This window comes from Hyla sarda, chromosome 1 (genome assembly GCF_029499605.1).
Source record: "Hyla sarda isolate aHylSar1 chromosome 1, aHylSar1.hap1, whole genome shotgun sequence".
In the NCBI taxonomy this organism is placed as follows: domain Eukaryota; kingdom Metazoa; phylum Chordata; class Amphibia; order Anura; family Hylidae; genus Hyla; species Hyla sarda.
This window is the reverse complement of record NC_079189.1, coordinates 617631618-617659186: the sequence shown is the minus strand read 5'-3', so window position 1 is coordinate 617659186 and position 27569 is coordinate 617631618. Positions and strand designations below refer to the sequence as shown.

The window sequence follows — 27569 nt, the reverse complement described above, 5'->3', positions numbered from 1 at the left end:
TTTTTCTGGTAGTATTATGGGAGACGAGCGCACTTATTTTGGGGTATGTGTACTGTCCATTAAAGGGGTACTCCCCAGAAAAAAAAAAATTTTATCAACTGGTGCCAGAAAGTAATTAACAGAAAGTAACATATTTCTGATTTACTTCTATTCAAAATTCTTAATCCTTCCAGTACGTATGAGCAGCTTAAAGGGGTACTACCGTGGAATTTATTTTTCTTAAATCAACTGGTGCCAGAAAGTTAAACAGATTTGTAAATCACTTCTATTAAAAAATCTTAATCCTTCCAGTACTTTTTAGGGGTTGTATACTAAAGAGAAATCGAAAAAAGAAATGCATTTCCTGTGATGTCCTGACCACAGTGCTCTCTGCTGACCTCTGCTGTCCATTTTAGAAAAGCATATGTTTGCTATGGGGAGTTCCATTCCTAAAATGGACAGCAGAGGTCAGCAGAGAGCACTGTGGTCAGGACATCACAGGAAATGCATTTCTTTTTTCGATTTCTCTTTAGTATACAGCCCCTAAAAAGTACTGGAAGGATTAAGATTTTTTAATAGAAGTAATTTACAAATCTGTTTAACTTTCTGGCACCAGATGATTTAAAAAAAATAAAAAAATGAAGTTCTCCACGGTAGTACCCCTTTAATGCTCCACAGGAAGTTGTGTAGTTCTTTTCTGTCTGACCACATTGCACTCTGCTGACACCTCTGTCCATTTTAAGAACTGTCCGGCAAAGGAAAGTCCTTCTCTGGACAGTTCCTGACATGGACAGAGCACTGTGGTCAGATAATAAAGAACTACACAACTTCCTGTTGAGCATACAGCAGCTGATTTTTAAATAGAAGTAATTTAGAAATCTGTTTAACTTTCTGGCACCAGTTGATTTAGAAAAAAACTGCCAGCAGAGTACCCCTTTAATGGCATGATGTTCGTGAGGACAGGGTCGCAAGGATTTGTGAGGACATAGGGGCCCCCAGCAGCACAGAGGACCAGTGAAGGGCCCCTATTAAACCTCTGACCATATTTTGGTGAGCTGTGGAGTGTCCGGTGTCGTCCTCACCTTCTTCAGGCTGAAGCATCTGGTGATTGTGGTCCCAGTCTGCACAGCTTTCTGTAAAGTGACCGTGATGTCCCCGTAGGTCTGGGACTGTTCCGGCCAGTATCCTGCACACTTTACCTGAACCGTGCGACAAACATACAAGATATTAATATAAAATATATAGGATTAGACGCAACCAGAAAAGTGTAAACCTCGGAGAAGTGACACCAAAGTGAGATACAGGATCATCAGAGATCTACAAGGTACTTACCAGTCCTATATCCACCCCTCAGTATTCGCCAGTCCTATATCCACCCCTCAGTATTCGCCAGTCCTATATCCACCCCTCAGTATTCGCCAGTCCTATATCCACCCCTCAGTATTCGCCAGTCCTATATCCACCCCTCAGTATTCGCCAGTCCTATATCCACCCCTCAGTATTCGCCAGTCCTGTATCCACCCCTCAGTATTCGCCAGTCCTATATCCACCCCTCAGTATTCGCCAGTCCTATATCCACCCCTCAGTATTCGCCAGTCCTATATCCACCCCTCAGTATTCGCCAGTCCTATATCCACCCCTCAGTATTCGCCAGTCCTATATCCACCCCTCAGTATTCGCCAGTCCTATATCCACCCCTCAGTATTCGCCAGTCCTATATCCACCCCTCAGTATTCGCCAGTCCTATATCCACCCCTCAGTATTCGCCAGTCCTATATCCACCCCTCAGTATTCGCCAGTCCTATATCCACCCCTCAGTATTCGCCAGTCCTATATCCACCCCTCAGTATTCGCCAGTCCGAAATCCACCCCTCAGTATTCGCCAGTCCGAAATCCACCCCTCAGTATTCGCCAGTCCGAAATCCACCCCTCAGTATTCGCCAGTCCGAAATCCACCCCTCAGTATTCGCCAGTCCTATATCCACCCCTCAGTATTCGCCAGTCCTATATCCACCCCTCAGTATTCGCCAGTCCTATATCCACCCCTCAGTATTCGCCAGTCCTATATCCACCCCTCAGTATTCGCCAGTCCTATATCCACCCCTCAGTATTCGCCAGTCCTATATCCACCCCTCAGTATTCGCCAGTCCTGTATCCTCCCCTCAGTATTCGCCAGTCCTGTATCCTCCCCTCAATATTCGCCAGTCCTGTATCCACCCCTCAGTATTCGCCAGTCCTGTATCCACCCCTCAGTATTCGCCAGTCCTATATCCACCCCTCAGTATTCGCCAGTCCTATATCCACCCCTCAGTATTCGCCAGTCCTATATCCTCTCCTCAGTATTCACCAGTCCTATATCCTCTCCTCAGTATTCACCAGTCCTATATCCTCTCCTCAGTATTCACCAGTCCTATATCCTCTCCTCAGTATTCACCAGTCCTATATCCTCTCCTCAGTATTCACCAGTCCTATATCCTCCCCTCAGTATTCACCAGTCCTATATCCTCTCCTCAGTATTCACCAGTCCTATATCCTCCCCTCAGTATTCACCAGTCCTATATCCTCTCCTCAGTATTCACCAGTCCTATATCCTCCCCTCAGTATTCACCAGTCCTATATCTCCGTTTTCACCAGTCCTATATCCTATCCTCAGTATTCACCAGTCCTATATCATCTCCTCAGTATTCACCAGTCCTATATCATCTCCTCAGTATTCACCAGTCCTATATCCTCCCCTCAGTATTCACCAGTCCTATATCCTCCCCTCAGTATTCACCAGTCCTATATCCTCCCCTCAGTATTCACCAGTCCTATATCCTCCCCTCAGTATTCACCAGTCCTATATCCTGCCCTCAGTATTCACCAGTCCTATATCCTCTCCTCAGTATTCACCAGTCCTATATCCTCTCCTCAGTATTCACCAGTCCTATGTTACAGTCCTATATCCTCCCCTCTGTATTCACCAGTCCTATATTATAGTCCTATATCCTCCCCTCAGTATTCACCAGTCCTATATCCTCCCCTCAGTATTCACCAGTCCTATATTATAGTCCTATACCCTCCCTCAGTATTCACCAGTCCTATATTATAGTCCTATACCCTCTCCTCAGTATTCACCAGTCCTATATTATAGTCCTATACCCTCTCCTCAGTATTCACCAGTCCTATATTATAGTCCTATACCCTCTCCTCAGTATTCACCAGTCCTATATTATAGTCCTATACCCTCTCCTCAGTATTCACCAGTCCTATATTATAGTCCTATACCCTCTCCTCAGTATTCACCAGTCCTATGCTATAGTCCTATACCCTCCCTCGGTATTCACCAGTCCTATATTATAGTCCTATACCCTCACCCCAGTATTCACCAATCCTATATTATAGTCCTATATCATCTCCTCAGTATTCACCAGTCCTATATCCTGTCCTCAGTATTCACCAGTCCTATGTTCTAGTCCTATACCCTCTCCTCAGTATTCACCAGTCCTATATCCTGTCCTCAGTATTCACCAGTCCTATGTTCTAGTCCTATACCCTCTCCTCAGTATTCACCAGTCCTATATCCTGTCCTCAGTATTCACCAGTCCTATGTTCTAGTCCTATACCCTCTCCTCAGTATTCACCAGTCCTATATCCTGTCCTCAGTATTCACCAGTCCTATGTTCTAGTCCTATACCCTCTCCTCAGTATTCACCAGTCCTATATTATAGTCCTATACCCTCCCTCAGTATTCACCAGTCCTGTATTATAGTCCTATACCCTCACCCCAGTATTCACCAATCCTATATTATAGTCCTATATCATCTCCTCAGTATTCACCAGTCCTATATCCTGTCCTCAGTATTCACCAGTCCTATATTATAGTCCTATACCCTCTCCTCAGTATTCACCAGTCCTATATTATAGTCCTATACCCTCTCCTCAGTATTCACCAGTCCTATATTATAGTCCTATACCCTCTCCTCAGTATTCACCAGTCCTATATTATAGTCCTATACCCTCTCCTCAGTATTCACCAGTCCTATATTATAGTCCTATACCCTCTCCTCAGTATTCACCAGTCCTATGCTATAGTCCTATACCCTCCCTCGGTATTCACCAGTCCTATATTATAGTCCTATACCCTCACCCCAGTATTCACCAATCCTATATTATAGTCCTATATCATCTCCTCAGTATTCACCAGTCCTATATCCTGTCCTCAGTATTCACCAGTCCTATGTTCTAGTCCTATACCCTCTCCTCAGTATTCACCAGTCCTATATCCTGTCCTCAGTATTCACCAGTCCTATGTTCTAGTCCTATACCCTCTCCTCAGTATTCACCAGTCCTATATTATAGTCCTATACCCTCCCTCAGTATTCACCAGTCCTGTATTATAGTCCTATACCCTCACCCCAGTATTCACCAATCCTATATTATAGTCCTATATCATCTCCTCAGTATTCACCAGTCCTATATCCTGTCCTCAGTATTCACCAGTCCTATATTATAGTCCTATACCCTCTCCTCAGTATTCACCAGTCCTATATCCTCTCCTCAGTATTCACCAGTCCTATATTATAGTCCTATACCCTCTCCTCAGTATTCACCAGTCCTATATCCTGTCCTCAGTATTCACCAGTCCTATATTATAGTCCTATACCCTCCCTCAGTATTCCCCATCTCACCTTATTCTGCTCCTCGAGTGGGGTTAACATGACGATGACCGCACTCCCCTCCTGCCACACAAGGCTCCAGAAGTCAGCGATCGTTTCGGGAAGGGGACCTGCCGTAGATATATTTAACCATTTATAGGCGTAATTCAGATCTTTATCAGAACATTGGGAGTTTATAACTAAGGGGTCCTCCCATTTAAACAATTCCCGCTTGTTAGAAGGGTCACATGACCATCAGCTGACCCCAGTGTCCTCCTCCTGGGACCCCCAGCGATCAGCTGTAATTTGTGGGGGGAACTTGGCTGCAAGTAGTCAATTTTTCTTCAGCGCCACCACCGGTGAAATTAAAGCCTTACAGTGGGTTCATTCATATCCATGGGTCGTCGTCTGTGTACAGGATGGGTCCTCCACATACAAGAGCAGCAGTAGTAGTGTAATACATACAAGAGCAGCAGTAGTAGTGTAATACATACAAGAGCAGCAGTAGTAGTGTAATACATTCAAGAGCAGCAGTAGTAGTGTAATACATACAAGAGCAGCAGTAGTAGTGTAATACATACAAGAGCAGCAGTAGTAGTGTAATACATTCAAGAGCAGCAGTAGTAGTGTAATACATTCAAGAGCAGCAGTAGTAGTGTAATACATTCAAGAGCAGTAGTAGTAGTGTAATACATTCAAGAGCAGCAGTAGTAGTGTAATACATTCAAGAGCAGCAGTAGTAGTGTAATACATTCAAGAGCAGCAGTAGTAGTGTAATACATACAAGAGCAGCAGTAGTGTAATACATTCAAGAGCAGCAGTAGTAGTGTAATACATACAAGAGCAGCAGTAGTAGTGTAATACATTCAAGAGCAGCAGTAGTAGTGTAATACATTCAAGAGCAGCAGTAGTAGTGTAATACATTCAAGAGCAGCAGTAGTAGTGTAATACATTCAAGAGCAGCAGTAGTAGTGTAATACATACAAGAGCAGCAGTAGTAGTGTAATACATTCAAGAGCAGCAGTAGTAGTGTAATACATACAAGAGCAGCAGTAGTAGTGTAATACATTCAAGAGCAGCAGTAGTAGTGTAATACATTCAAGAGCAGCTGTAGTGTAATACATACAAGAGCAGCAGTAGTAGTGTAAGACATTCAAGAGCAGCAGTAGTAGTGTAATACATACAAGAGCAGCAGTAGTAGTGTAATACATTCAAGAGCAGCAGTAGTAGTGTAATACATTCAAGAGCAGCAGTAGTAGTGTAATACATTCAAGAGCAGCAGTAGTAGTGTAATACATACAAGAGCAGCAGTAGTAGTGTAATACATACAAGAGCAGCAGTAGTAGTGTAATACATACAAGAGCAGCAGTAGTAGTGTAATACATACAAGAGCAGCAGTAGTAGTGTAATACATACAAGAGCAGCAGTAGTAGTGTAATACATACAAGAGCAGCAGTAATGTGGTCATGAACAGAGGTCACTATAGCTAAGTAGACATGTACCAACTCAAGAGATCAGAATACAAGAACTAATAAACATAAAGTTCAAAACACTAGACAGGAAAACGGATAAGTCAACAGAATATAGGAACAGGCAGGAATATAGCATAATCCCCAGAACATCCAATAGACTCCAAGTCCATGGACCAGAAACAGGGATATATAGCTAACCAGGAATTATCGCAATCCCCCAGAAACCACCAGTAGAAACAGGAATGTCTTGATACTAGAACGCAAACGGGTCCACCTTGGAGCACAGCGTTATCTTGTACTAATTCTCAATTCCCCGGATTCCCCATGGACAGGTAACAGGGATATCTAGATAGGCAGGATATAATTATAGAACACTGGTACATGGTTCTGTGTCCTGTGTGAACAAACAGGAATGAAACTACAGGACACTGTTCACACAGGACAAGATCCCAAACCAGGAAACTACAGGACACTGTTCACACAGGACAAGATCCCAAACCAGGAAACTACAGGACACTGTTCACACAGGACAAGATCCCAAACCAGGAAACTACAGGACACTGTTCACACAGGACAAGATCCCAAACCAGGAAACTACAGGACACTGTTCACACAGGACAAGATCCCAAACCAGGAAACTACAGGACACTGTTCACACAGGACAAGATCCCAAACCAGGAAACTACAGGACACTGTTCACACAGGACAAGATCCCAAACCAGGAAACTACAGGACACTGTTCACACAGGACAAGATCCCAAACCAGGAAACTACAGGACACTGTTCACACAGGACAAGATCCCAAACCAGGAAACTACAGGACACTGTTCACACAGGACAAGATCCCAAACCAGGAAACTACAGGACACTGTTCACACAGGACAAGATCCCAAACCAGGAAACTACAGGACACTGTTCACACAGGACAAGATCCCAAACCAGGAAACTACAGGACACTGTTCACACAGGACAAGATCCCAAACCAGGAAACTACAGGACACTGTTCACACAGGACAAGATCCCAAACCAGGAAACTACAGGACACTGTTCACACAGGACAAGATCCCAAACCAGGAAACTACAGGACACTGTTCACACAGGACAAGATCCCAAACCAGGAAACTACAGGACACTGTTCACACAGGACAAGATCCCAAACCAGGAAACTACAGGACACTGTTCACACAGGACAAGATCCCAAACCAGGAAACTACAGGACACTGTTCACACAGGACAAGATCCCAAACCAGGAAACTACAGGACACTGTTCACACAGGACAAGATCCCAAACCAGGAAACTACAGGACACTGTTCACACAGGACAAGATCCCAAACCAGGAAACTACAGGACACTGTTCACACAGGACAAGATCCCAAACCAGGAAACTACAGGACACTGTTCACACAGGACAAGATCCCAAACCAGGAAACTACAGGACACTGTTCACACAGGACAAGATCCCAAACCAGGAAACTACAGGACACTGTTCACACAGGACAAGATCCCAAACCAGGAAACTACAGGACAAGATCCCAAACCAGGAAACTACAGGACACTGTTCACACAGGACAAGATCCCAAACCAGGAAACTACAGGACACTGTTCACACAGGACAAGATCCCAAACAGGAAACTACAGGACACTGTTCACACAGGACAAGATCCCAAACAGGAAACTACAGGACAAGATCCCAAACAGGAAAAGATCCCAAACAGGAAACTACAGGACAAGATCCCAAACAGGAAAAGATCCCAAACAGGAAACTACAGGACAAGATCCCAAACAGGAAACTACAGGACAAGATCCCAAACAGGAAAATACAGGACAAGATCCCAAACAGGAAAATACAGGACAAGATCCCAAACAGGAAAATACAGGACACTGTTCACACAGGACAAGATCCCAAACAGGAAAATACAGGACACTGTTCACACAGGACAAGATCCCAAACAGGAAAATACAGGACACTGTTCACACAGGACAAGATCCCAAACAGGAAAATACAGGACACTGTTCACACAGGACAAGATCCCAAACAGGAAAATACAGGACACTGTTCACACAGGACAAGATCCCAAACAGGAAAATACAGGACACTGTTCACACAGAAGATACCAAACAAGAATATAAACACAGGACACAGGCAAAACTAGACTAGACTCAGATCTTGTGAACCAACACATAACAGAAAGGATAATAAAATCCTAAAACCAACTAAACAAACACAGCTTAAAATCCACTAAGAGCATGCCACATCCATGACTAAAACCTGAAAATACAAAGGTGCATGCTAAAACAGATCTAGTAGATAAAAGCACAAAGAGTGTTTCACCCAGCCTCCATGGCAGCAGCTAGACATCAGGAAGTATCTGTAATCACCAGCATCAAGAGACTAAGCTGGGCTGACTATAAATAGACACACCCGAAAGGCTATTGGCTAACAGAGGCCTGGGCTGAAAAGGCCAGAGAAATTAACTCTTCCCTGACCAGGAAAGATAAAACTGTTCACAACATAGCAAACCCAATAGGCTGTGTGTGAACACAGACCATACAGACATGACAAGTATAATACATATATGAGCAGTTGTAGTATAATACATATAAGATCAGTAGTAGTATAATACATACAAGAGCAGTAGTAGTATAGTATAATACATATAAAATGACCCCTCTCCCCCTCCCCCCCACCTTCTCTTAAAGGGGTACTCCGTTGCTCCGGTGTTCTGAACATTTTGTGATTGTGATGTTACGCCACACCCCCTCCATTCATGTTTATGGGAGGGGGCGTGTCTCCCATAAGCATGAATTGAGGGGGTGTGGCATGATGTCACAAGGGGGGCGCGGCCGTGGCATCACGATCACTGCCGAAGGAACCCGGCGTTTGTTTAAATGATATCAGGACTTACCTTGAGTTGCTATGTAAAATTTCGGGGCCCTGTAACCCTGTTAATGGAGAGAAATTTTATTAGGAAACATCTCGTTTTTTGGGGGGGTTTCTTCTATTGTATGGCCCATAATAGACAGTCATAACAATAGCACTTAGGACATGGTGGGTTCTTTCTAGGGTCCTCGTCATCCCATACACCACTCATCTATGATGTGAAAATTCTGAGACAGATTGCTCTAAGACTTGGGCTTAAGGACGCAGGGTTTTTCCGTTTTTGCACTTTCGTTTTTTCCTCCTTACATTTTAAGAATCATTACTCTTTCAATTTTGCACCAAAAAATCCATATGATGCTTATTTTTTTCAGCCACCAATTCTACTTTGTAATGACGTCAGTCATTTTACCCAAAAATCTACGGCGAAACAGAAAAAAAAAATCATTGTGCAACAAAATTGAAGAAAGAACACAATTTTGTAGCTTTTGGGATCTTCCGTTTCTATGCAGTACATTTTTCGGTAAATATGACACCTTATGTTTTATTCTGTAGGTCCTTACGATTAAAATTATCCCCTACTTATATAGGTTTGATTTTATTAACTTTTTTTCCTTTTTTCATGCAGTGTTATAGCCCCCTCTAGGAGCTATAATACTGCATACACTGATTGTAGGCACTGATCAATGCATTTCCATAGGAATGCTTTGATCAGCGTTTTCTGAACTCGATTGTTCACGCCTGGATTTCAGGCTTGGAGCAATTAAACGCCGATCAGACAGCTGGGAAGAAGGTAAGGGACCTCCCGCTGTCCTCTCATCTGTTCGGGATGCCGCGATTTCTCTATGGATACGGCGTCTAAAGGTTTAATACCAAACATCTGCTGATAGCAACCGGGACCCCGCAGATACGAAACGTGCTCAGCTTCCGTGGCTCAGTTAGCCACGGACGTAAATATACATCCGTGGTTGTTAAGTGTTTAACCCCTTAAGGACGCAGGTTTTTCCGTTTTTTGCACTTTCGTCTTTTCCTTATCACCTTCTAAAAATCAATGTTGCACATACAGGCCAATATCAGGGTTTTTTTTTTTTTTTTTGCGCAACCAATTGTACTTTAAAATGACATCAATCATTTCACCACAAAATTTATGGCGAAACCAGACAAAAAATATTTGTGGGGCAAAATTCGGAAAAAACGCCATTTTGGAACTTTTGGGGGCTTCCGTTTCTACACAGTGCACTTTTCAGTAAAAATGACACCTTCTCTTTATCCTGTAGGTCCATACGGTTACAAGGATACCCAATTTATATAGCTTTTATTTTGTTTTACTACTAGTATGTGTAAAATTGTTATCTTCTGACCCCCTATAACTTTTTTACACTTATAGGAGGAATCAGTAGATTCCTCATATAGATCAATGAGATTCCATAGAACCACATTGATCTGTGTGATCTGTGCTTGATTGATAAAACCTGGTCCAGCCAGGATCTATCAATCACAGAGCCGGGTCAGCCGTCGGAGGAAAGGTAAGTCCTCTGGCTCCCTTGTGCGACCACACTGGCATACTGAGCCACCATGGATGGTTTAAATGTCCCTTTAGACGCTGCTGTCAACTTTGACAGCAGCGATCTAAAGGGTTATTAGCCAGTCGCGGCGATCGTAGTAGCACCACCCCCCCCCCCCCCCCCCCCCAGCTACAGGAATCAGCTGGGGGCTGTGTGGTATGGCGCGGGCTGGAGTCAGGAGCCTGTGCCATGCACCGCTTGCCATGTATGCCGTCCTTAGACGGCAATCGGTTAAAGGGGTACTCCAGTGAAAAACATTTTTTTTCATATCAACTGGTGCCAGAAAGTTAAACAGATTTGTAAATGACTTCTATTTAAAAATCTTAATCCTTCCAGTATTTATCAGCTGCTGTATGCTCCACAGGAAGTTGTGTAGTTCTTTCCAGTCTGACCACAGTGCTCTCTGCTGACACCTCTGTCTATGTCAGGAACTGTCAAGAGTAGAAGCAAACCCCCATAGCAAATCTCTCCTGCTCTGGACAATTCCTGACATGGACAGAGGTTGCAGCAGAGAGCACTGTGGTCAGACTGGAAAGAACTACACAACTTCCTCTGTAGTATACAGCAGCTAATAAGTACTGGAAGAATTAAGATTTTTAAATAGAAGTAATCTGTTTAACTTAAAAAAAAATGTTTTTCAGAGGAGTACCCCTTTAACTTTAGCAGTTAGGATTATGGGTGGTTCAGGCGGGGCCCTCAGCCATGGAGCCATGATGGAGCCCAACTCATGTCTCTGAAGTCACAGCCATAGAGATCCACCCAGCAGCCAACCAATGGGCTTCTTCACTACTGATGAGTCTAGGATCGGGGCTATCCCAGAATCCTTACACATCAAGGTTTAGGCTTCTGATATAGGTTGAACTTCTGAGGGAAACTCCAGCTTCTCAAAGGGTTAATCGTGCAGAAGAGAATTTATTCTATCTTACATTTATTATGGGATGTCTGTGACCTCTCTATACCTTACACCTATAGAGAATGTGTCATCAGACAATGACTGGGGTTGAATCAATCAATTTGAAACAAATTAAATTCATTCTGAATTCCTCAAAAATCGGGGATTTTGCAGGCCTAACACTTTTTGTCGCGTCAGATGAATCTCTCAAAATGGTTGCAAGAACTACTACTCCTACACAGCAGCACATCTCCTGGCTCGTCCATCATGTTCCATACTGTACTGCTGATACTAGTACTACATATATAGTATAATACTTATAAGAGCAGTAAAAGTATTATACATATTAGAACTGAAGTAGTATAATACATATAAGATCAGAAGTAGTATAATACATATAAGAGCAGAAGTAGTATAATACATATAAGAGCAGTAGTAGTATAATATATATAAGATCAGAAGTAGTATATAATACATATAAGAGCAGAAGTAATATAATACATATTAGAACAGTAGTAGTATAATACATATAAGAGCAGAAGTAGTATAATACATATTAGAACAGAAGTAGTATAATACATATAAGATCAGAAGTAGTATAATTCATATAAGAGCAGTAGTAGTATAATACATATAAGAGCAGTAGTAGTATAATATATATAAGATCAGAAGTAGTATATAATACATATAAGAGCAGAAGTAGTATAATACATATTAGAACAGTAGTAGTAAATACATATAGGAGCAGAAGTAGTATAATACATATAAGATCAGCAGTATAACACATACTGTATAAGAACAGTAGCAGTATAATACATTTACAATTAGTTGTAATACAGTGCATATAAAATAAATAGTAGTATAATGCATATACGATTAGTAGTAGTATAATTCATATAAGATTAGTAGTAGTATAATGCATATAAGATAAATAGTAGTATAATGCATATAAGATAAATAGTAGTATAATACATATAAGATTAGTAGTAGTATAATACATATAAGATTAGTAGTAGTATAATTCATATAAGATTAGTAGTAGTATAATTCATATAAGATTAGTAGTAGTATAATGCATATAAGATAAATAGTAGTATAATGCATATAAGATTAGTAGTAGTATAATTCATATAAGATTAGTAGTAGTATAATTCATATAAGATTAGTAGTAGTATAATGCATATAAGATTAGTAGTAGTATAATGCATATATGATTATTAGTAGTATAATGCATATAAGATTAGTATTAGTATAGCACAAATAAGATCAGTAGTAGTATGATACATAATGGTGGCAACACAGCCGCACATCTCCTGCCTTGTCCATCATGTTCCATATTGTACTGCTGATACTACTACATATATAGTATAATACATATAAGAGCAGTAGTAGTATAATACATATAAGAGCAGTGGTAGTATAATACATATGAGAGCAGTAGTAGTATAACACATACAAGAGCAGTAGTAGTGTAATGGCCCAGTACAGGACATGGTCCTGCACTACACTTAGGCCCTGTCAGGTTGAGTCCCTCAGTGACCTAGGGGGCTCTCCTGCAGTGTCTCCCCTCCTATAACTGTGATGTTATCTATTCTATTTTATGGATAGTCAGTGTCCTAATGTATAGTAAGTATAAAGGACCTGTGAGATGTCATCTAAAGGACCTGTGAAATGTCACATGTTATGTTTATGTTATCACATGTTACCCAGAGGGCATCAGTTTAACCCATGACCCGCAGCTTGACCAATGGGCTTTGGTTCCGCCCCCCCCTCTATATAATTCTCTCTCTTATGCTCCCGGCTGAGGAGCAGCCAACACCAGATGTCTCAGTGCTAGTGCCCAACACCTGGAAGGCCTCAAATCTACAGTCATTCCAGTAAGTCCAGTCTATGTCTGCTGTCAATATCTACAGTCTAGTCAAGACTCAAGTCAATACCATTATAATGTATAATTGGTCCCAGCAAGCTGCGAGGTCCTTCTTGTTCCTGGCCACCTCTCTGGGATTCTGGCCTAGCTGTGAATATAATAACACCTATCTGACCTCAGTAAATTCTCCGTTAAACCATAACTGGTTGTGGACTCTTAACGGAGATACCGTTTGGGAGCTTCCGGTACCCAAAAACCACTCTGGCGTCACGAACATCAGGGGTTAATAACACCTTGCGCCTGGGGTTAATATCATCTTGCCCCATCCACCTTCACCGCTACACCCCGTGGTCCTGCCATCACCGTGGGTCAACAAAGAAGTATAATACATATAAGAGCAGTAGTAGTATAATGCATATAAGATTAGTAGTGGTATAACAAATATAAGATCAGTAGTAGTATAATACATATAAGAGAAGTAGTAGTATAATACATATAGGAGCAGTAGTAGTATAATACATATAAGAGCAGAAGTAGTATAATACATATAAGAGAGGAGGTACTATAATAAACATAAGAGCAGAAGGAGTGTAATACATATAAGAGCTGTAGTAGTATAATACATATGAGAGCAGTAGTAGTGTGATTATTATAAGATCAGTAGTAGTATAATAAATATAAGAGCAGAAGTAGTATAATACATATAAGAGCAGTAATAGTATAATACATATAAGACCAGTAGTAGTATAATACATATAGGAGCAGTAGTAGTATAATACATATAAGAGCAGAAGTAGTATAATACATATAAGAGAGGAGGTACTATAATAAATATAAGAGCAGAAGGAGTATAATACATATAAGAGCTGTAGTAGTATAATACATATGAGAGCAGTAGTAGTGTAATTATTATAAGATCAGTAGTAGTATAATAAATATAAGAGCAGAAGTAGTATAATACATATAAGAGCAGTAGTAGTATAATACATATAAGACCAGTAGTAGTATAATACATACATCAATATAGGAGGCATTAATGTAGTCCGATCCTGAGGGACTTGATCTTAGAACCACCCGGGAATCGTCATCTACAAGAGAAGAAAAGTCATCAACCATGAATACTAAAGGAGAAAGAGAGTGACAGGGAGCGAGAGAGTGGGAGAGAGAAAGGGAGAAAGAGACAGAAAAAGTGAAAGAGAGAGTGAGAGGAAGGGGGAGAGAAAGAGAGAGAGAGAGAAAATGAGAGAGAGAGAGAGAGAGAGAGAGAAAGAGAGAGAAAGTGATAGAGCTATAACCTTTGCACTCACATGGTACCACTCTTTTGTAGCGGTTTTTGCTCTGGTTTTCCTTGGTTTTTGCTACGTCACATGGATATAGGAGACCACTGGACAGATCCTGAGGAGAAGACAAGGAGATAAGAGACAGATCCTGAGGAGAAGACAAGGAGATAAGAGACAGATCCTGAGGAGAAGACAGGGAGATAAGAGACAGATCCTGAGAAGAAGACAATGAGATAAGAGACAGATCCTGAGAAGAAGACAAGGAGATAAGAGACAGATCCTGAGGAGAAGACAAGGAGATAAGAGACAGATCCTGAGAAGAAGACAAGGAGATAAGAGACAGATCCTGAGGAGAAGACAAGGATATAAGCGACAGATCCTGAGAAGAAGACAAGGAGATAAGAGACAGATCCTGAGAAGAAGACAATGAGATAAGAGACAGATCCTGAGAAGAAGACAAGGAGATAAGAGACAGATCCTGAGGAGAAGACAAGGATATAAGCGACAGATCCTGAGAAGAAGACAAGGAGATAAGAGACAGATCTTGAGAAGAAGACAAGGAGATAAGAGACAGATCCTGAGGAGAAGACATGGAGATAAGAGACAGATCCTGAGGAGAAGACAAGGAGATAAGAGACAGATCCTGAGGAGAAGACAAGGAGATAAGAGACAGATCCTGAAAAGAAGACAAGGACATAAGAGACAGATCCTGAGGAGAAGAGAAGGAGATAGGAGACAGATCCTGAGGAGAAGACAAGGACATAAGAGACAGATCCTGAGGAGAAGACAAGGAGATAAGAGACAGATTCTGTGGAGAAGACAAGGAGATAAGAGACAGATCCTGAGAAGAAGACAAGGATATAAGAGACAGATCCTGAGGAGAAGACAAGGATATAAGAGACAGATCCTGAGGAGAAGACAAGGATATAAGAGACAGATCCTGAGGAGAAAACAAGGAGATAAGAGACAGATCCTGAGGAGAAAACAAGGAGATAAGAGACAGGACCCTGAGGAGAAGACAAGGAGATAAGAGACAGATCCTAAGGAGAAGACAAGGAGATAAGAGACAGATCCTGAGGAGAAGACAAGGAGATAAGAGACAGATTCTGTGGAGAAGACAAGGATATAAGAGACAGATCCCGTGGAGAAGACAAGGAGATAAGAGACAGATTCTGTGGAGAAGACAAGGAGATAAGAGACAGATCCTGAGAAGAAGACAAGGATATAAGAGACAGATCCTGAGGAGAAGACAAGGAGATAAGAGACAGATCCTGAGGAGAAGACAAGGATATAAGAGACAGATCCTGAGGAGAAAACAAGGATATAAGAGACAGGACCCTGAGGAGAAGACAAGGAGATAAGAGACAGATCCTAAGGAGAAGACAAGGAGATAAGAGACAGATCCTGAGGAGAAGACAATGATATAAGAGACAGATCCTGAGGAGAAGACAAGGAGATAAGAGACAGATCCTGAGGAGAAGACAAGGAGATAAGAGACAGATTCTGTGGAGAAGACAAGGATATAAGAGACAGATCCCGTGGAGAAGACAAGGAGATAAGAGACAGATTCTGTGGAGAAGACAAGGAGATAAGAGACAGATCCTGAGAAGAAGACAAGGATATAAGAGACAGATCCTGAGGAGAAGACAAGGAGATAAGAGACAGATCCTGAGGAGAAGACAAGGATATAAGAGACAGATCCTGAGGAGAAAACAAGGATATAAGAGACAGGACCCTGAGGAGAAGACAAGGAGATAAGAGACAGATCCTAAGGAGAAGACAAGGAGATAAGAGACAGATCCTGAGGAGAAGACAAGGAGATAAGAGACAGATCCTGAGGAGAAGACAAGGAGATAAGAGACAGATCCTGAGGAGAAGAGAAGGAGATAAGAGACAGATCCTGAGGAGAAGACAAGGAGATAAGAGACAGGACCCTGAGGAGAAGACAAGGATATAAGAGACAGATCCTGAGGAGAAGACAAGGAGATAAGAGACAGATCCTGAGGAGAAGACAAGGATATAAGAGACAGGACCCTGAGGAGAAGACAAGGATATAAGAGACAGATCCTGAGGAGAAGACAAGGATATAAGACACAGATCCTGAGGAGAAGACAAGGATATAAGAGACAGATCCTGAGGAGAAGACAAGGATATAAGAGACAGGACCCTGAGGAGAAGACAAGGAGATAAGAGACAGATCCTGAGGAGAAGACAAGGAGATAAGAGACAGATCCTGAGGAGAAGACAAGGTGATAAGAGACAGATCCTGTGGAGAAGACAAGGAGATAAGTGACAGATCCTGAGGCGAAGACAAGGAGATAAGAGACAGATCCTGAGAAGAAGACAAGGAGATAAGAGACAGATCCTGAGAAGAAGACAAGGATATAAGAGACAGATCCTGAGAAGAAGAGAAGGATATAAGAGACAGATTCTGAGGAGAAGAGAAGGATATAAGAGACAGATCCTGAGAAGAAGACAAGGATATAAGAGACAGATTCTGAGGAGAAGACAAGGAGATAAGAGATCCTGAGGGGAAGATAAGGAGATAAGAGAAAGATCCTGAGAAGAAGACAAGGAGATAAGAGACAGATCCTGAGAAGAAGACAAGGAGATAAGAGACAGATTCTGAGGAGAAGACAAGGAGATAAGAGACAGATCCTGAGAAGAGAAGGAGATAAGAGACAGATCCTGAGAAGAAGACAAGGAGATAAGAGACAGATCCTGAGGAGAAGACAATGAGATAAGAGACAGATCCTGAGAAGAAGACAAGGATATAAGCGACAGATCCTGAGGAGAAGACAAGGAGATAAGAGACAGATCCTGTAGAGAAGACATGGAGATAAGAGACAGATCCCATAGAGAAGACAAGGAGATAAGAGACAGATCCCGTGGAGAAGACAAGGAGATAAGAGACAGATCCTGGGAAGAAGACAAGGAGATAAGAGACAGATCCTGAGGAGAAGACAAGGATATAAGAGACAGATCCTGAGGAGAAGACAAGGATATAAGAGACAGGACCCTGAGGAGAAGACAAGGAGATAAGAGACAGATCCTGAGGAGAAGACAAGGAGATAAGAGACAGATCCTGAGGAGAAGAGGAGAAAAGAGACAGATCCTGAAGAGAAGACAATGAGATAAGAGACAGATCCTGAGGAGAAGACAAGGAGATAAGAGACAGATCCTGAGGAGAAGACAAGGAGATAAGAGACAGATCCTGAGGAGAAGAGGAGAAAAGAGACAGATCCTGAAGAGAAGACAAGGAGATAAGAGACAGATCCTGAGGAGAAGACAAGAAGATAAGAGACAGATCCTGAGGAGAAGACAAGAAGATAAGAGACAGATCCTGAGGAGAAGACAAGGAGATAAGAGACAGATCCTGAGGAGAAGAGGAGAAAAGAGACAGATCCTGAAGAGAAGACAATGAGATAAGAGACAGATCCTGAGGAGAAGACAAGAAGATAAGAGACAGATCCTGAGGAGAAGACAAGAAGATAAGAGACAGATCCTGAGGAGAAGACAAGGATATAAGAGACAGGACCCTGAGGAGAAGACAGAGATAAGAGACAGATCCTGAGGAGAAGAGAAGGAGATAAGAGACAGATCCTGAGGAGAAGACAAGGAGATAAGAGACAGATCCTGAGGAGAAGACAAGGAGATAAGAGACAGATCCTGAGGAGAAGACAGGAGATAAGAGACAGATCCTGAGGAGAAAACAAAGACATAAGAGACAGATCCTGAGGAGAAGACAAGGAGATAAGAGACAGATCCTGAGGAGAAGACAAGGATATAAGAGACAGATCCTGAGGAGAAGACAAGGATATAAGAGACAGATCCTGAGGAGAAGACAAGGAAATAAGAGACAGATCCTGAGGAGAAGACAAGGAGATAAGAGACAGATCCTGAGGAGAAAACAAGGACATAAGAGACAGATCCTGAGGAGAAAACAAGGACATAAGAGACAGATCCTGAGGAGAAGACAAGGAGATAAGAGACAGATCCTGAGGAGAAGACAAGGATATAAGAGACAGATCCTTAGGAGAAGACAAGGAGATAAGAGACAGATCCTGAGGAGAAGACAAGGAGATAAGAGACAGATCCTGAGAAGAAGACAAGGACATAAGAGACAGATCCTGAGGAGAAGAGAAGGAGATAGGAGACAGATCCTGAGAAGAAGACAATGATATAAGAGACAGATCCTGAGGAGAAGACAAGGAGATAAGAGACAGATCCTGAGGAGAAGACAAGGAGATAAGAGACAGATTCTGTGGAGAAGACAAGGAGATAAGAGACAGATCCTGAGAAGAAGACAAGGAGATAAGAGACAGATCCTGAGAAGAAGACAAGGATATAAGAGACAGATCCTGAGAAGAAGAGAAGGATATAAGAGACAGATTCTGAGGAGAAGAGAAGGATATAAGAGACAGATCCTGAGAAGAAGACAAGGATATAAGAGACAGATCCTGAGGAGAAGACAAGGAGATAAGAGATCCTGAGGGGAAGATAAGGAGATAAGAGACAGATCCTGAGAAGAAGACAAGGAGATAAGAGACAGATCCTGAGAAGAAGACAAGGAGATAAGAGACAGATTCTGAGGAGAAGACAAGGAGATAAGAGACAGATCCTGAGAAGAGAAGGAGATAAGAGACAGATCCTGAGGAGAAGACAAGGAGATAAGAGACAGATCCTGAGAAGAAGACAAGGATATAAGCGACAGATCCTGAGGAGAAGACAAGGAGATAAGAGACAGATGCTGTAGAGAAGACATGGAGATAAGAGACAGATCCCATAGAGAAGACAAGGAGATAAGAGACAGATCCCGTGGAGAAGACAAGGAGATAAGAGACAGATCCTGGGAAGAAGACAAGGATATAAGAGACAGATCCTGAGGAGAAGACAAGGAGATAAGAGACAGATCCTGAGGAGAAGACAAGGATATAAGAGACAGATCCTGAGGAGAAGACAAGGATATAAGAGACAGATCCTGAGGAGAAGACAAGGAGATAAGAGACAGATCCTGAGGAGAAGACAAGGAGATAAGAGACAGATCCTGAGGAGAAGACAAGGAGATAAGAGACAGATCCTGAGGAGAAGAGGAGAAAAGAGACAGATCCTGAAGAGAAGACAATGAGATAAGAGACAGATCCTGAGGAGAAGACAAGAAGATAAGAGACAGATCCTGAGGAGAAGACAAGAAGATAAGAGACAGATCCTGAGGAGAAGACAAGGAGATAAGAGACAGATCCTGAGGAGAAGAGGAGAAAAGAGACAGATCCTGAAGAGAAGACAATGAGATAAGAGACAGATCCTGAGGAGAAGACAAGAAGATAAGAGACAGATCCTGAGGAGAAGACAAGAAGATAAGAGACAGATCCTGAGGAGAAGACAAGGAGATAGAGACAGATCCTGAGGAGAAGACAAGGAGATAAGAGACAGATCCTGAGGAGAAGAGAAGGAGATAAGAGACAGATCCTGAGGAGAAGACAAGGAGATAAGAGACAGATCCTGAGGAGAAGACAAGGAGATAAGAGACAGATCCTGAGGAGAAGACAGGAGATAAGAGACAGATCCTGAGGAGAAGACAAGGATATAAGAGACAGATCCTGAGGAGAAGACAAGGATATAAGAGACAGATCCTGAGAAGAAGACAAGGATATAAGAGACAGATCCTGAGGAGAAGACAAGGAGATAAGAGACAGATCCTGAGGAGAAAACAAGGACATAAGAGACAGATCCTGAGGAGAAAACAAGGACATAAGAGACAGATCCTGAGGAGAAGACAAGGAGATAAGAGACAGATCCTGAGGAGAAGACAAGGATATAAGAGACAGATCCTTAGGAGAAGACAAGGAGATAAGAGACAGATCCTGAGGAGAAGACAAGGAGATAAGAGACAGATCCTGAGGAGAAGACAAGGAGATAAGAGACAGATCCTGAGGGCTGGATGAGACAGTCTCCTCCGTTGTCTCTAGGAGCAGTCACCTTGTATTCCAGGTCCCGTCCGGCTGGTAAGATGTTGGCGATTTCCTCATCTTCTTCTTCTCTCCCAGATATTTCCTTATAGCGCAAAGATTTAACGACATCCAATAACTTCTCAACGGGAATGTCCTTCATCTTACCTGTGATATATCTCATAGTATTATTACTATTATTAATATTATACCTATCTTATATGAAGGATAGCCTTATACCTGTCCCTATCTTATATGAAGGATAGCCTTATACCTAGCCCTATCTTATATGAAGGATAGCCTTATACCTATCTTATATGAAGGATAGCCTTATACCTATCTCTATCTTATATGAAGGATAGCCTTATACCTATCTCTATCTTATATGAAGGATAGACTTATACCTATCTCTATCTTATATGAAGGATATCCTTATACCTATCTCTATCTTATATGAAGGATATCCTTATACCTATCTCTATCTTATATGAAGGATATCCTTATACCTATCTCTATCTTATATGAAGGATATTCTTATGTCTATCCCTATCTTATATGAAGGATAGTCTTATGTCTATCTCTATCGTATATGAAGGATATCCTTATACCTATCCCTATCTTATATGAAGGATAGCCTTATACCTATCCCTATCTTATATGAAGAATAGCCTTATACCTATCCCTATCTTATATGAGGGATAGCCTTATACCTATCTCTATCTTATATGAAGGATAGCCTTATGCCTACCTCTATCTTATATGAGGGATAGCCTTATACCTATCTCTAGCTTATATGAAGGATAGCCTTATGCCTACCTCTATCTTATATGAAGGATAGTCTTATGTCTATCTCTATCTTATATGAAGGATAGCCTTATACCTATCCCTATCTTATATGAAGGATAGCCTTATACCTATCCCTATCTTATATGACGGATAGTCTTATACCTATCTCTATCTTATATGAAGCATAGCCTTATACCTATCCCTATCTTATATGAAGGATAGCCTTATGCCTATCACTATCTTATCTGAAGGATAGCTTTATACCTATCTCTATCTTATATGAAGGATAGCTTTATACCTATCTCTATCTTATATGAAGGATAGCCTTATGCCTATCTCTATCTTATATGAAGGATAGCCTTATACCTATCACTATATTATATGAAGGATATCCTTATACCTATCCCTATCTTATATGAAGGATAGCCTTATACCTATCCCTATCTTATATGAAGAATAGCCTTATACCTATCCCTATCTTATCTGAAGGTTGGCCTTATGCCTATCTCTATCTTATATGAGGGATAGCCTTATACCTATCCTTATCTTATATGAAGGATAGCCTTATACCTATCTCTATCTTATATGAAGGATAGCCTTATGCCTACCTCTATCTTATATGAAGGATAGTCTTATGTCTACCTCTATCTTATATGAAGGATAGTCTTATACCTATCCCTATCTTATATGAAGGATAGTCTTATGTCTATCTCTATCTTATATGAAGGATAGCCTTATACCTATCCCTATCTTATATGAAGGATAGCCTTATACCTATCCCTATCTTATATGAAGAATAGCCTTATACCTATCCCTATCTTATCTGAAGGATGGCCTTATGCCTATCTCTATCTTATATGAAGGATAACCTTATACCTATCCCTATCTTATCTGAAGGATAGTCTTATACCTATCTCTATCTTATATGAAGGATGGCCTTATGCCTATCACTATCTTATCTGAAGGATAGTCTTATACCTATCTCTATCTTATATGAAGGATAGCCTTATACCTATCACTATCTTATCTGAAGGATAGCTTTATACCTATCTCTATCTTATATGAAGGATAGCTTTATACCTATCTCTATCTTATATGAAGGATAGCCTTATGCTTATCTCTATCTTATATGAAGGATAGCCTTATACCTATCACTATATTATATGAGGGATAGCCTTATACCTATCACTATCTTATATGAAGGATAGCCTTATACCTATCTCTATCTTATATGAAGGATAGCCTTATGCCTATCTCTATTTTATATGAAGGATAGCCTTATACCTATCACTATATTATATGAGGGATAGCCTTATACCTATCACTATCTTATATGAAGGATATCCTTATGCCTATCCCTATCTTAATAAACACCCGTTTCTTCATTACACTCCCTGTCTCTTCATTACACTCCCTGTTTTTTCATTACACTCCCTGTTTCTTCATTACACTCCCTCTCTCTTCATTACACTCCCCTTTCTCTTCATTACACCCCGTTTCTTCATTACACTCCCCTGTCTTTTCATTACACTCCCCTCTCTCTTCATTACACTCCCCTCTCTCTTCATTACACTCCCCTCTCTCTTCATTATACCCCCTGTTTCTTCATTACACTACCCTGTCTTTTCATTACACTCCCCTTTCTCTTCATTACAATCCCGTCTCTTCATTACACTCCCCTGTCTTTTCATTACACTCCCCTGTTTCTTCATTTCACTCACCAGTCTCTCCATTACACTCCTCTCTCTCTCTTCATTACACTCCCTGTCTCTTCATTACACTCCCCTCTCTCTTCATTACAATCCCCTGTCTCTTCATTACACTCCCCTGTCTCTTCATTACACTCCCCTGTCTCTTCATTACACTCCCCTGTCTCTTCATTACACTCCCCTGTCTCTTCATTACACTCTCTGTCTTTTCATTACACTCCGTCTCTTCATTAGTTCCCCTCGTCTCTTCATTACACTCCCTGTCTCTTCATTACTCTCCCCCTTAAGGTGTGGAGTGTGCTGTGATTAGGCCTCAGGGTGTGGTGGGTGCTTAAATTAGGGCTCAGGTGGTTGCTCAGATTAGGACTTGGAGTGTGGTAGGTGCTGTGAGTAGGCCTCAGGGTGTGGTGTGATTAGGCCTCAGGGTGTGGTGTGATTAGGCCTCAGGGTGTGGTGTGATTAGGCCTCAGGGTATGGTGGGTGCTGTGAGTAGACCTCAGAATACAGTGGGTGCTGAGGTTAGGCCTCAGGGTATGGTGGGTGCTGTGATTAGGCCTCAGGGTATGGTGGGTGCTGTGATTAGGCCTCAGGGTATGGTGTGATTAGGCCTCAGGGTATGGTGGGTGCTGTGATTAGGCCTCAGAATACAGTGGGTGCTGAGGTTAGGCCTCAGGGTATGGTGGGTGCTGTGATTAGGCCTCAGAATACAGTGGGTGCTGAGGTTAGGCCTCAGGGTATGGTGGGTGCTGTGATTAGGCCTCAGGGTATGGTGGGTGCTGTGATTAGGCCTCAGGGTATGGTGGGTGCTGTGATTAGGCCTCAGGGTATGGTGGGTGCTGGGATCAGGCCTCAGGGTGTGGTGTGATTAGGCCTCAGGGTATGGTGGGTGCTGTGATTAGGCCTCAGGGTATGGTGGGTGCTGTGATTAGGCCTCAGGGTATGGTGGGTGCTGTGATTAGGCCTCAGGGTATGGTGGGTGCTGGGATCAGGCCTCAGGGTATGGTAGGTGCTGTGATTAGGCCTCAGGGTATGGTGGGTGCTGTGATTAGGCCTCAGGGTGTGGTATGATTAGGCCTCAGGGTATGGTCGGTGCTGTGATTAGTCCTTGGGATTTGGAGGGTGCTGTGATTAGGTCTTGTAGTGCAGTGGGTGCTGTCATTAGTTATCAGAGCAGTGGGTGCAGTAGGAGATTAGGGGTTAATACTGTTATAACTGCTGGGAGCCCATTATATCTTGGCGCACATTATACATATATACACTCACCCACTCCAGTTTTTAGCGGGATTTCTTCTGTTTTGTGTAATTTTCTGCAAGATAATTAAAATAAAATAAGATTATAATTAAAATACAATAAAAATCTCAGGTATTATTATACAACTGCACAAAGAAAAACTATGCAGACCCCACAAGATCCATAAAGGTGCTGGAGGCATCAGTGTCCATATAGCGTTATCAGCTATATAGTCATGACTAAGGTGCCGGTATACACCGATCGGCCATGACACCACTGACAGGGGAGGTGAACAACAAGGATATATCATGACATTGGCGTCTGCGGGAGGAGATATCAGACCAGAAGGGACCAGTCAGTTCTTATAGTCGATATATAGGAAGAAGGAAAAATGAGGACAAACTGTGATGACTAGACTGGTCAGAGCATGCCCCAAATGTCTGCTCTTGTGGGGTGTTTCTGGTATGTAGTGGTTAGTACCGACCAAAAGTTCTTCCAGACGGGTCAACCAGTGACTAGGGACAGTGTCATTGAGGGCCAAAGCTCATTCAAGTGTGAGGAGGGATGAAGGCTAGCCGCCATCTCTGATGTTATAGAAGAGCTGCTGTAGAGCATGTCCATCACTGAAAGAGCCTACAGGGGGCACAAGATCATCATAACTGGAGCAGAAAGCAATGAAGGCCCCTGGTCTGGTGGATGACATTCATGTGGACGGCCGGGTGCGTCTGTGTCCCTTACCTGGGGAAGAGATGGCACCTGGATGCATTATGGGAAGACGGACCAGCGGGGGCAGTGTGATGGGCAATGTTCTGTTGAAGAACCGGTAATGTGGATGTTACCACCAACCTAACCATTGTACAGATCAACCCTCCCCCCCCCCCCTTTATGGCAACGAGACCCCCTAATTCCCCCTAATTTCAGGGTCCTCTTTTAAGAGGGCATAGTTTTCAGTCATACTACAGATACTGTTCAGGTGTGAGGAAAATGACAAAGAGATCAAGGTGGTAGCTCGGACTCTAGATTCCCCAGATCTCAATCGACCATTAGTGCTGGAGAAACACGTCCCCTCCATGGAGGCGTCACCTCACAACAGGATCTGATACCACAGGACACAGAAGAGGGCTAGGGGTCCACGACTTTGTGGGTCAAAGCTTAGATGATCAAATTGTTTTGGCACACTCTTATATCCTATGTTCCGTCTTGGTCTGTCTGTTACTAGAGACAGATTTTCTCCAACAACAGGCAGTGGACAGCAGGTTGCAAATAAGTCAGACACCTAGTGGCCAATATTTCAGGTCTTTTAATGGAGTTTTTGTGGTAAATTAAATGGATCACATAGGCCAGAATATGGAGGGAACAACACTGACCATATAAAGAGGAGGACAAGGGGGAGTTGATTGTGCACTGGGTGTTGTAAGGGCCCTTATTGTGTCATACATGATGATCGTGATGATGATGAATCTGCCGTGATCCACTGGCCTCATGTCTGTCTAGAAGGCCCTTCTCCTGTCCCAGATGAGTCAACGTTCTCCTGCCTCCCGCTACAAGAAGGTAAAGCGCAGGCAGTAGGCGATTTATGTTACTATACATTTTTGCGTTGGAACAATATTTACGCTGACTGCATGAATTTGAGGCCTATCAGCATCTTTATAGTCACTGCTGATATAGTTCTAAGTGCTAGCCCCGGTTGTGTCATCTACAAGATGCCTCTAAATACAATATACAGAGAAAAGTATAATATAAAATATTATATTATAATATAAAATATAAAAGTATTGGCCCCCTCCACATTCTGCCCCCAGGAGCTACAGTATTAGAACATAATCATTTATTTCCAAAGATATTAATATGGACTCAATATCAACAATATGTTACATTGTAACAACACTTCTGCCTTAGTGGATACCTGATAAGTAAATTCACTATCACTTAATAAAAATGCTAATACAAATTAATACGGTCTAGTGTATGAAGAATAAAACTACAAAAAAAACATGGATAAGGTGCAGCGGGAAACAACACACAAAGATGATATAACCTAATAGTAATAAATGATATAACCTAATAGTAATAGATGATATAACCTAATAGTAATAGATGATATATCCTAATAGTAATAGATGATATAACCTAATAGTAATAGATGATATATCCTAATAGTAATAGATGATATAACCTAATAGTAATAGATGATATAACCTAATAGTAATAATGATATAACCTAATAGTAATAGATGATATATCCTAATAGTAATAGATGATATATCCTAATAGTAATAGATGATATATCCTAATAGTAATAGATGATATAACCTAATAGTAATAGATGATATAACCTAATAGTAATAGATGATATAACCTAATAGTAATAAATGATATAACCTAATAGTAATAGATGATATATCCTAATAGTAATAGATGATATATCCTAATAGTAATAAATGATATAACCTAATAGTAATAAATGATATAACCTAATAGTAATAGATGATATATCCTAATAGTAATAGATGATATAATCTAATAGTAATAGATGATATAACCTAATAGTAATAAATGATATAACCTAATAGTAATAGATGATATAACCTAATAGTAATAAATGATATATCCTAATAGTAATAGAGGATATAACCTAATAGTAATAAATGATATAACCTAATAGTAATAGATGATATAACCTAATAGTATAGATGAATCCTAATAGTAATAGATGATATAACCTAATAGTAATAGATGATATATCCTAATAGTAATAGATGATATATCCTAATAGTAATAGATGATATAACCTAATAGTAATAGATGATATATCCTAATAGTAATAGATGATATAACCTAATAGTAATAGATGATATAACCTAATAGTAATAGATGATATATCCTAATAGTAATAGATGATATATCCTAATAGTAATAGATGATATATCCTAATAGTAATAGATGATATATCCTAATAGTAATAGATGATATATCCTAATAGTAATAGATGATATATCCTAATAGTAATAGATGATATATCCTAATAGTAATAGATGATATAACCTAATAGTAATAGATGATATAACCTAATAGTAATAGATGATATATCCTAATAGTAATAGATGATATATCCTAATAGTAATAGATGATATATCCTAATAGTAATAGATGATATAACCTAATAGTAATAGATGATATATCCTAATAGTAATAGATGATATATCCTAATAGTAATAGATGATATATCCTAATAGTAATAGATGATATAACCTAATAGTAATAGATGATTCCTATTATTAACCTAATAGTAATAGATGATATATCCTAATAGTAATAGATGAT

The 27569-nt window shown here is 41.1% G+C and overlaps 1 protein-coding gene across 1 annotated transcript in view; it reads right to left on the bottom strand.

Annotated features, from left to right (window-relative positions):
• LOC130314628 (receptor-type tyrosine-protein phosphatase alpha-like) overlaps nucleotides 1-24316 on the bottom strand; it is a 73806-nt gene extending 49490 nt beyond the window's left edge. The window contains exons 1-7 of the mRNA XM_056552742.1: nucleotides 24278-24316; nucleotides 20551-20687; nucleotides 14599-14686; nucleotides 14309-14379; nucleotides 8996-9032; nucleotides 4650-4747; nucleotides 1062-1178 (exon numbers count right to left, since the gene is read on the bottom strand). Coding sequence (XP_056408717.1) covers nucleotides 1062-1178; nucleotides 4650-4747; nucleotides 8996-9032; nucleotides 14309-14379; nucleotides 14599-14686; nucleotides 20551-20682 — 543 coding nt within the window. The 5' untranslated portion in view covers nucleotides 20683-20687; nucleotides 24278-24316. The remainder of the gene's footprint in view (nucleotides 1-1061; nucleotides 1179-4649; nucleotides 4748-8995; nucleotides 9033-14308; nucleotides 14380-14598; nucleotides 14687-20550; nucleotides 20688-24277) is intronic.
• Nucleotides 24317-27569: the final 3253 nt, after the last annotated feature.